The sequence below is a fragment of the Poecilia mexicana genome, unplaced genomic scaffold (assembly GCF_051168715.1).
Source record: "Poecilia mexicana isolate PSO_F unplaced genomic scaffold, ASM5116871v1 scaffold_11, whole genome shotgun sequence".
Classification (NCBI taxonomy): Eukaryota; Metazoa; Chordata; class Actinopteri; order Cyprinodontiformes; family Poeciliidae; genus Poecilia; species Poecilia mexicana.
Genome location: NW_028263380.1, coordinates 27,581,980 through 27,593,610, shown reverse-complemented (window position 1 = coordinate 27,593,610; position 11,631 = coordinate 27,581,980). Strand labels below are relative to the sequence as shown.

Genomic DNA, 11,631 nt, shown 5'->3' with positions numbered 1-11,631 from the left:
ACCTGCATCTCCATGGAAACATCCAATCAATGATTGATCTGCATCCTTTTCCTGCAGATTTACAGTTTAAACTCTGTTTTATTCTCATATAATCATCATTTAAAAGTTTAATATTTATTCATATTCTCTCAAAATTAATGCAAAAATCCAAAAATAAAAGAAACACTGAGATTTCTATTTCACATTTAATGGCTTTTCTGACTTTTTTAATCAGCTTTATTGCATTTATTAAGGTCTTATTTATTTTTGAATTATTTTGATGAAGCTTTTCATGTCAAGCTGAATCTGCTCTGAAAATCTGAGCTGATCACTGATGGAAGCTGCAGGAGCAGATCAGGTTTTCTGATCCTGACCTCCGATTATGGAAATAACCCTCCAAATGATTTTTCTGTTTCCTCTCCCTCTAAGCCCCGCCCACTCCTTCTTTTAAAGGGCCAGTATCATGTAAAATAAATAGGGTTAGGGTTCTTTCATGTTGGAGAAATCCTTTAATTTCCATGGCAACTATTCATCTGGGTGGCCCTAGCCCCGCCTTCGAGGCACAGCTCCTCCCCCCTCAGCTCCTTCAGACTAGCCAGCAGCAATTAGCAAACAGCTGCTGAGCTCATAATAGGAGCAGCTGCTCAGAGCTACGCTGGGAAAAACGTTAAAGTTTAATAGAGGAGCCATGTTGGGATGACTTCCTGGAGGCGGAGCTTCAATTTCAAGGAGTTAAATCAGGAAATCAAATTTTTTTTAGGTCAGATTTAATATAAATAGCATTTTGTAACAACTGGAAGTATCATAGTCACTGGATTATAAAATAAAACATCTCTGTGTGCCTGGAAGACACATAATCCCGTTTCTTTAACTTTCCCCACATGGTGGCAGCTTTAGAGGAACTTCTGTCGCCGGATCGTCCCGCCTCGGCCCCCAGCTCCCCTTTGACCTTCTGCTGAAACATTTAACTCCTCCTGCTGTCCTCTGCAGCCAGTTGTTCATGCCGAGGTTAAAATTAACTGCAGCAGATCCTCCTTCCAGCACAATGGGGGGCCACATGCGGCTCTTATGAGGCGTTAATGCAGCGCAGCTCCAACCGGTGGAAATAAAGACACTGATGATCAGATCTCCTCCAGCTCTGGTTTCATCAGCTGCCACCGAGGCTGCAAGGAGGAAAGTAAAGAAGAATCTGATTTATTTTCTCTGAAGTCTCTTCAATGCACAAAGAGGAAGACTCTGCTGGAAGACAGGAGCCTGGGAGGAACAGTCTGGTTCCAGTGAAAAACTAAAGCAGTGACTTGGGTTATTTAGTCTGTCATAAGAGAAAATATGGTTTATTTATCACAGTGATATTCATTTACTTATAAATGTCAGGTTTCAAACTAAAAATGTAGTTAGCAAACTAAATACTTAGTTTGAAGTTAAATATTTATCTTGAAACTTGCTAACTTAATATTTAGGTGGAGCTAAATATTTAGCTTACTAATTAAATATTCATTTAGCAAGCTAAATAATTGTTAGCAGGCTAAATGAACTTGCTTGCAAAATATGTAGCTTGGAGTTACATGCATAGCTTCAAATTAAAGATTTTTCATGCTAACTAAATTTTTAGTTCAAAACGGCAACATTTCTGAATGAATGATTAACATGACAGGAAGTTTTGTCAGTGGCTGCTGAGCTGTTCAAAGCTGCAGCCTCTGAGGGAAACCTGAGCACGCTGAGCAACGTGTTGCTTTCTGGAAATGTTTTGAGTGAAGCTGTGAGGCTTTTAGCTGTTTGCCTCCAAGCATTAAAACGTCTGCAGTGCCTGCGTTCTGAATGAGGTCAGAGGTCACCATGACCTCACCTGGAGGAGGAAGAGGAGTGAATCCTTCCGCTGCTGCAGCTTCATGAAACACAACCAAGAGCCTGAAAGGAGAAAACATCACAAACCGCATCCAGTGTTAGGTCAGATCAGCAACTAAAACCACTTTGTTATTCATGATAAACTGAATTTATTTATGATAAACTGAATTTATTTATGGTGAATTGTTCTCTTCCAGCCGGTTTATCAGCTGCTCTGGACTGAATGGACTCAGGATTTATTGACTTGTATTCCTGAAAATCATGCAAATGTTTCCTGTCAGAGTGAAGATGGGATCAGCGGATTTCCATGAACGATGCAAACACAGCTCACTGTTAAACAGGAAGCAGCGTCTCCGGTTCTGGTCGGATCCGTTCATTTTTAGTTTTCAATTAAAAACACAAATTTCTTTGTCAGTGTTTCATTTTTGTAAATTAATGGTAGTAAAATAAGTTAACGTTGTTTGCTTCAGTAAAGAATCGTTTTCAGGTTCTGGACTTTTCAGGTCAAATGTTTTCGGTTCTGCTGCGGTTCTGTTGGTCTACAAACAAAATTATAAGTTAGTTCAGCAATAAAAACTAAAACATTTACTGCATCTATGTCTTAATAAATGCATTATAAAACTTAAACTTCCTCAAACTTTGCTTTTTGTGTCAAAGCACTGCTGAACACTTATTACCCTGAAATACCCCACAATGGGGCAATAAACACATTTCTGTTCTATTTTTTAAAAAATGCATTGATCCCAAAGAGAATTTAATTTAAATATTGCTGTAATTTATATTATTTCCTGTGAAGAGTTTTTGCTGCAGAACAGAAGGATCTCTCCTGTAGCAGTCTGTATCACAGCGGTTCTGAAGAAGCTTCTGAGTGAAGACGATCTGCGGTTCTATAACAGTTCTGGAGGATTTCTCTGTAGAAAAAACCCGTCAACATCCAAACAGGCTGGTGCTGCCACCTGCTGGAGGTTTCATTACACTACAGCTAAATAGCACGACTGTAAAACGATCTTTAATATTTAATCAGGGAATGTTTTATGATCAGTGTGACGTCATCATGGAGGAGCCAATCAGCTGATCTGCTGCTGCCTTCAGGTTCTCCCTGTGGTCTGGGATTCTGAAACTTCTCCGGCCGGCTGAATAAAACCGACCAGAACCTCTGATGTCACCCGACTTCATTTCTGATTAGTATCTGTGGAACCACCATTTTATTTCTATTGTCAGGTTTTAAAATAAAGAAAAGTTTGTTTCCAACCTGATGAAAATATCTGAAATTATATTTCTGATTTTTTCTGCTTCGCTCTGTTGTGGAAATTCAACTAATTTATTCCAGTAAAAACTGAAAACTGCTAAATCCGTTAGTAAGAATCATCATTAGCATCAGTTATTTGTTATTATATCTATATTTAACACATCAGTTGAAGCTGCACCTGGTTCTGTGGTTCTGGTTCTGCCCACTCTAAACTCTGATCCTGGTTCTGGTTCTGCTGGAGGTTCCTTCCTGTGTCCTCTCCACTGTCGCCCCGTGCATGATTGACCAGCTGGGTTTCCTGCTGACCATCAGAATAACGAGCAGCTCTGCTTCAGAACCACCTGGAACATGATGACGTCACCATGATGACGTGACATGAGAACAGAAGCAGGCAGCTTTGCTCCGTTTCCTCAAACCTTTATTTGTCCTGAACAGGAAGCAGCCGCCAGTTTGACATTTACAGAAGCGGCTTAAATAACGACAAAATCACACACACACACTCACACACACACACACACACACACACACACACACACACACACACACACACACACAGTAGAACTGAAGAAGACAGGAACAACAGCAGAATAATAACAGGAGTCACTGTCGCTGCTCCAGGGTCAGATCAGGAGGGGCAAGCTGGCCAATCAGCTGCAGCCGTTCCGTCGGGTTTCGGCCAATCGGCTGCAGCCGTTTCGTCGGGTTTCGGCCAATCGGCTGCAGCCGTTCCGTCGGGTTTCGGCCAATCGGCTGCAGCCGTTCCGTCGGGTTTCGGCCAATCGGCTGCAGCCGTTTCGTCGGGTTTCGGCCAATCGGCTGCAGCCGTTCCGTCGGGTTTCGGCCAATCGGCTGCAGCCGTTCCGTCGGGTTTCGGCCAATCTGCTGCAGCCGTTCCGTCTCGGCTGCAGCAGGAAAGAACACCTCTCGGGTTCAGCGCTGGAACAGGAAGTGATGCAAAGTTTTAAAGTTTCAGTTCCTCCATTTTTGGCACTCTGCTGGTCTGAGGGGCGTGGCCTACAGGCGGTCTCCATGGCGATTCACAGAACCTCTGCAGGTAGACAGCAGACAGGATAATGAGTTTGTTCACTTTTTCTTTCACCTGGTGAAAGCTGCGCTCTGATTGGCTACCTGCCACATGCTGCGGCTTCATGGCGCCCGCCTTCCTCAGGTAAGGCTCCGCCCCCTCAAAGGCACGGCGCTCCAGCTCGCCGTTGGCCGAGACGCCGTTCTGATGCGAAGCGGGCTGGACGCCGTTAACGGCCACAGAGCCGGTCAGGGGGGGGCAAAGGGCCGGGGGCCCGGGGCCCAGCAGGGGGGCAGCAGCTGCAGAGACATCATTTATTATTATTACTATTAATTATTCATAATTATACTTTTATTATTAATAAAATAATTTATTACTATTTATAAATTATTTTTTATTTTTGATCATTTATTATTATTGACTAGTAATAATATTGATAAACTAAAATGAAAAAATAATTGTAAAATCCCTTTAGTTGAAGGTAAACTTCATAAATGTCGTAACAAAGTTCATATGTTTATTAAAACAACATATTTATAGAAACTATGCATTTTATGTATTTTTATCAACATAGTGGAGAAAAGCTTCAGTTTATGTATTTTTAAGCCAAAACACAGATGGCAGAAATAAATGCAGCTTTTTATTTTACTGTTTTTTTAATACATTTCCTATTTGACCTGAAACACCTAAAATGGCGTATAATATTTAATAAACATGTTTTATGACGTCAGCTGGAACATTTCACTGTTTTCTTGTTTAAGGTTTCAGCTGTAAAATTATCCAGTTGAAACTCGAATAACCTGAATATTTTTCTTTTTGTGTTTCTGATCTTTGCTGTGATATAAAAATAAACTCGTCTTGCCATACGTCACACTGATATATATATGTTTCACATATATATTTTTTATATAATGAATGTTTGTTTCTTTATGATCATGTTAGTAATATCTTATTTTGCTTCCATTACTTTTCCTAAATAAAGTATTTCTCTGTATTTACTGCATGTTGTGTTTTTGGTTTATTTTAGTGAGTTTTTAAAAATCCAGGGAATCTAAGACTAAAGTTTTAGTTTTCAGTCAAACTATTGCTTATTGTGACTGATTGTGTTTCGTTTTTGGTCGTTTTAATAATCATTTTTACTGTTTTTATTGTGGATTTAATCTAATCCTGAGAAGTGTTTACCAGTTTCTGTCGTTTTGCTGCAGTTGGAGGTAAGATACTGTTTGCTTTCTGCTGCTGATTTTACCAGGTTAATTTTGATTTGTTGAGATTCAGTTTTGTTTTTTTTGTTTCGGAAACCAAACAAAGAGGAATCTTCCTGCAACGCGGTGTCATGCAGCGACCTTACCGTGACCCTTGTTGGGCTCGGAGCCGTTGACCTGCGGCGGCGCTCTGACGTCCTTCTGAGGACGGAACAACAGCAGCGTTGTGTTTTTACGGCTCAACAACAAGCGGCGACTCGGGGCGGATCACACCAACCTTTTCTCCGGCGTCGCTCCTGCGTGTCCGCTTCATGATCTCCTCCAGGCGCTGCCAACACCAGATCACATCAGCTCACCGCTCACAGCGCCGTGCCGTGACTACATGAACTTTCCCTCACCTTCTTCCTCTCCAGCCGCTCCTGCTCCTCCTTCAGGAAGTGCTTCTCCCTCTCCTCGCGCTGACGCTCCGCCTCCTCGCGGGCCTTGGCCTCTGCCTCGTCCCTCTGCAGGACAGAGACACAAACCAGAGGAGATGCTCTGACCAGCTCAACCTGCAGCAGACGCTGAGTCTGCCGTGTTTTTACCCCCTGCAGCTTTGAGCTGAAGCTCAGAAACATAAACTCTGAAAAGTTCCCAAAAAAACCTGCTGAGATTAAATCCTTAATCAACACCTGATGCACCGGCGTCAGATTTTAGTGGTTGGAGGATTTCTCTTTAGTCTTTGGCTACACACGCTAGGCTAGCATGTTAGCTTTGGTTGCATTTACCCAGAATGCCCTGCACTGTAATTTACTTCCTGCTTTTGGAGCGGTCTCCGCTCCACTTGGCGTCCACATTCAAACCGAACCCAGACCGAGGTTTGGAAGACCAGAGGTCAGAGGTCAACTAGCGTTCACATCTCACCAATCAAACCGGACTTTCTGGGCAAATGGACTGGAGTTGGATTAAAATGGAGAACTCAAACGCTGGTCCTCCGAACCTCGGGATTCTGGGTAAATACAACCAAAACCAACATGCTAGCCTAGCGCTAGCACAGGGTGAGCAACTGGTGTCCTGCAACCTTTAGATATGACCCTGCTTCAACACACCTGAGTCAAATAATGAGGTCATTAGCACGACCTGGAGAACCTGACTGCACTTAGGAGGAGAGTCAGCTGTTTGACTGAAGCTGGTTCAACCTGGGAGACATCCAAGAGTTGCAGGACCACGGCCTTCGAGGATCTGGATTGCCACATCCTGCGCTAGCAGCAGAAATGGCTCCTGGTCTTTAGCCTAAAGAGAAATCCTCCAGCCACTAAAATCTGACGCCTCCATCTTGTTTCCATCTGGTGAAGAAGGAAGTTGCTCTTAGTGTCTTCAGGAGCTTTTGTGTCGTTTCCTTCAGTGGTTCTTGGTGGAAAACATCCTCCATTAGCTTCCAGAGCCAGCAGGGGGCAGCACCTCGGCAGTGACCCACCTGCCTCTGCAGCTTCTCGTTCTCCTCCTGCTCGGCCTTGGCCTTCCTCTGCGCCTCCTCCTCTTCCTCGGTGCGCTGAGCTTCATCCCGGAGGCGCTGCTGCTCCTCCATGAAGCGCGCCTCCTCTTCGCGTCGCCTCCTCTCCTCGGCATCGCGGGCCACCGCTTCCTCCCGCAGGAGCCTGAGGAGCAGAGAGCAGCTTCAGGCTAACACTGGAATAAAACCTGATCTCCGGTCAGACCTGGGCTGCTCTGACAGGGCCGGCCCAAACCGCTCTGGGGCCCTGGGCAGATTTTCATCTGGGCCCCATCACAGCAAGTCATGTCCAGATGCTTCACTGTTACTGAGCTGCTGTATGTGTAGCAAAGCTGCTAGCATTAGCACCATTTGGAATTAGCTTACATTATATCAGTTGTCATAGTGAATGATTTTAACCGTACAGGAGCAGCAAACTTTAAAAAAATATCTGGATTTGAAATGCAGAGTGTTAATGAAGTAGCATGAACTGATAAACATTAACGTAGTTTTCCTTTCCTGTCCTAGTCAGTTTCCTGAAGCCAGACATGAACGCCACCCAGGTCAGTCCAGACCTGCTGATGTCATCTTCTCTGCGATGATGTCATCCTCACCTGTTGCGGCGCTCCTGCTCCAGCCGTTCCTGCTCCTCCCGCTCCCGCTGCTCCCGGGCCTGACGCCGTTTCTCTGCCAGAGCGCGCGCCGCCTCCTCCGGGTCGTTGGTACCGGCCGACGGTTTGCTGGGCGGCGCCGCAGCCGGGGCGGACCCGGACCCGACGGCAGCAGCGGGCTGCGACGCTACGACGGGCGGGCTGAGGGACGGAGGCGTGAGCGGGGCGGAGGAAACCACGATGGCGGGAACGACGCTGCAGCCTGAGGAGAAACACAGGAAATGATGTCAGAGGAAAACTCCTCCTCTCTGCGAGCCTTTGGTCGGGTCCGTCTGGATCCTGTAAAAACACGGGAGGCTCTGAAGCTCCCTGATTGGCTGTTCGAGGTCTGAGCCCATCTGCAGCCTGACGCTGTAAACCCGAACCATCGACTCAATTCATTAGATTCAACAGCAGAAACTCAACATTCTCTAAAAATATTCTACAAACTTAAAAGTGTTGAGTTAGTGTAAAATATTTATGTTTTTTAAACTCAAACTGTAGGTTTTATTTTCACACTGTTCTCTCTCAATGCTCTCTTTTCTTTAAAAAATGATTTTGCAATGTTCAAAGAGGTAGCACGTCTTTATAACCGTCATTTTTACTTTACGTTACGTTTTGTGCTTTGATTAAAGTCAGAATATTTTATTTTTCTGTTCTTAAAACAATGACAATAGAAACATTTTATCATTATTATTATTATTTTTTGAGTTTTGTTGAAAAAAACTGAAGTCTTGAAAGATGAAAATGTTTGAGTTTATATATCTAAAAACTTTAAATGGTTGTAACTGAAATATTTTTAAAATGGAATAAAAATGTGAAAGTTTAATAAAAAATTAGATAAACTTGTGATTTTAAGTTTAGAAACTCTGAGTTTGAGTTCTGCTAACTTATCTGTGTTTACAATGTATATCGCCGTGGCAACCTACTGTTTTTCTCCTCCTCTCTGGTTTCCACGGTAATGGCGGCCACGGTCTGCGGCTGCACTCTGGCCGGCGTCTGGGCCCGTTTGGGGCGGGGCTTGGCGGCGACTGTGGGCGTCTTCTGGCCGGGGGGCGGCTTGGAGGCCGGCACCAGAGGGGACAGCGGGCGGCTCCTGGGGGCCGGAGATGGGGGCCGGTTCCTGGCCCGGGGGGTGCTACGGAGCAGAGAGGAGGATGAAGGAAGACGTTCCAGATCCGGTCGGTACCTGGGCTCCGGTCTGGACCTGGAGACGCTGGCGCTCGCTGATGATGTCATCTGTCTCTTCTTCTGCACTCTCTCCTTGGCGAGCGCGTTCTTCTCCTTCTCGTTCTCTCTCTCCTTGTCCTTCTTCTCCTTCTTCTTCTTATCCACCTGCAGGGGGCAGCAGCGTGCACAGAGAGGACGGATAAATTGACCCAGTAATTATTGTGATTAACAATAAATTTGGGTTTTTGAGACCATTTTCGATTCATATATTGATAAAGATTTAATAATGCAGGTTCAACCTCTCTAGTAAAATATGACTAATAAAATTTAACTTTGAAATAAACTCTTCACACTGAAAGAATTTTAAATATATCAAAAATAAAATAAGCAAAACTAATAAATTAAACTGAAATAAAAATCAAACATAAATAAAATAGATTATTAAATCTGTTAGCAAAAATATCCTTCAAAAACTGTTAATTAGAAATTATTTATCTCAATCAAGCATGCAATTAATTGATTAATAGCTTATTGGGACGGGTTAGATGTAAATGTGCGCCGGTTTAATGGTGATTTGTGTGTCACCATAGCAACAGCTGTTCTGAGTTAATTGCTCAGAAAGTTGCAGCTTCTAATTATCCAAGCAGCAGCTACAGGAACTTTCAACATTTCAGAAATGACCTCTGACCCCCAGCTCACCGGCGTGGAGTTGCGTCGCCGCTGCCTCTGTGTGATGTCCGGCGTGCTGGAGGACGAAACTCGCCAACGCTCAGCGGAGCTCTGGGGCTGCTGGGAGCCACTGGAGAACGGGCTGAGGGAGGCTGGGGGGGCAACGGGACGGTCAGACACACTGAGACACACCGAGACACTGAGACACACTGAGACACTGAGACACTGAGACACACTGAGACACCGAGACACTGAGACACACTGAGACACTGAGACACACTGAGACACACTGAGACACACTGAGACACTGAGACACACTGAGACACTGAGAGACACTGAGACACTGAGACACACTGAGACACACTGAGACACACCGAGACACACTGAGACACTGAGACACACTGAGACACACTGAGACACTGAGACACACCGAGACACTGAGACACTGAGACACACCGAGACACACCGAGACACTGAGACACACCGAGACACTGAGACACACTGAGACACACCGAGACACTGAGACACACTGAGACACACCGAGACACTGAGACACACTGAGACACTGAGACACACTGAGACACTGAGACACACTGAGACACACTGAGACACACTGAGACACTGAGACACACTGAGACACTGAGAGACACTGAGACACTGAGACACACTGAGACACACTGAGACACACCGAGACACACTGAGACACTGAGACACACTGAGACACACTGAGACACACTGAGACACACTGAGACACACTGAGACACTGAGACACACTGAGACACTGAGACACTGAGACACACTGAGACACACTGAGACACACTGAGACACACCGAGACACACCGAGACACTGAGACACACTGAGACACACTGAGACACACCGAGACACACTGAGACACTGAGACACACTGAGACACTGAGACACACTGAGACACACTGAGACACACCGAGACACACTGAGACACTGAGACACACTGAGACACTGAGACACACTGAGACACACCGAGACACTGAGACACACCGAGACACTGAGACACTGAGACACTGAGACACACTGAGACACACCGAGACACACCGAGACACTGAGACACTGAGACACACTGAGACACACCGAGACACTGAGACACACCGAGACACTGAGACACTGAGACACACCGAGACACTGAGACACTGAGACACACTGAGACACACTGAGACACTGAGACACACTGAGACACTGAGACACACTGAGACACTGAGACACACTGAGACACACTGAGACACACTGAGACACACTGAGACACTGAGACACTGAGACACTGAGACACACTGAGACACACTGAGACACTGAGACACACTGAGACACACTGAGACACACTGAGACACTGAGACACTGAGACACTGAGACACACTGAGACACACTGAGACACTGAGACACACTGAGACACACTGAGACACTGAGACACACTGAGACACTGAGACACACTGAGACACACCGAGACACTGAGACACACCGAGACACACCGAGACACTGAGACACACCGAGACACACTGAGACACACTGAGACACACTGAGACACACCGAGACACTGAGACACACTGAGACACACCGAGACACTGAGACACACCGAGACACACCGAGACACACCGAGACACACTGAGACACACCGAGACACTGAGACACTGAGACACACCGAGACACACTGAGACACTGAGACACACTGAGACACTGAGACACACTGAGACACACCGAGACACTGAGACACTGAGACACACTGAGACACACTGAGACACACTGAGACACTGAGACACACTGAGACACACTGAGACACTGAGACACACTGAGACACTGAGACACTGAGACACACTGAGACACACCGAGACACTGAGACACACCGAGACACACCGAGACACTGAGACACACCGAGACACACTGAGACACACTGAGACACACTGAGACACACCGAGACACTGAGACACACTGAGACACACTGAGACACACCGAGACACACTGAGACACACCGAGACACTGAGACACTGAGACACACCGAGACACACTGAGACACTGAGACACACTGAGACACTGAGACACACTGAGACACACCGAGACACTGAGACACTGAGACACACTGAGACACACCGAGACACTGAGACACACCGAGACACACTGAGACACACCGAGACACTGAGACACTGAGACACACTGAGACACACCGAGACACTGAGACACACCGAGACACACTGAGACACACTGAGACACACTGAGACACACCGAGACACTGAGACACACCGAGACACTGAGACACACTGAGACACACTGAGACACTGAGACACTGAGACACACTGAGACACACCGAGACACTGAGACACACTGAGACACTGAGACACACTGAGAC

At 45.9% G+C, this 11,631-nt stretch overlaps 1 protein-coding gene across 3 annotated transcripts in view; it reads right to left on the bottom strand.

The window, feature by feature from the left end:
- Nucleotides 1–3,469: 3,469 nt before the first annotated feature.
- The window catches only part of map7d1b (MAP7 domain containing 1b), a 36,889-nt gene continuing 28,727 nt past the window's right edge, over nucleotides 3,470–11,631 (bottom strand). For 2 of the 3 annotated variants that reach the window (XM_088010561.1, XM_088010563.1), the window contains 9 exons: nucleotides 9,290–9,411; nucleotides 8,350–8,755; nucleotides 7,385–7,643; nucleotides 6,756–6,936; nucleotides 5,698–5,802; nucleotides 5,577–5,627; nucleotides 5,446–5,500; nucleotides 4,202–4,396; nucleotides 3,470–4,121 (listed from right to left, as the gene is read on the bottom strand). In XM_088010561.1, coding sequence (XP_087866687.1) covers nucleotides 4,111–4,121; nucleotides 4,202–4,396; nucleotides 5,446–5,500; nucleotides 5,577–5,627; nucleotides 5,698–5,802; nucleotides 6,756–6,936; nucleotides 7,385–7,643; nucleotides 8,350–8,755; nucleotides 9,290–9,411 — 1,385 coding nt within the window. In that variant the 3' untranslated portion in view covers nucleotides 3,470–4,110. The remainder of the gene's footprint in view (nucleotides 4,122–4,201; nucleotides 4,397–5,445; nucleotides 5,501–5,576; nucleotides 5,628–5,697; nucleotides 5,803–6,755; nucleotides 6,937–7,384; nucleotides 7,644–8,349; nucleotides 8,756–9,289; nucleotides 9,412–11,631) is intronic. The other variant, XM_088010562.1, reaches the window with a different exon arrangement.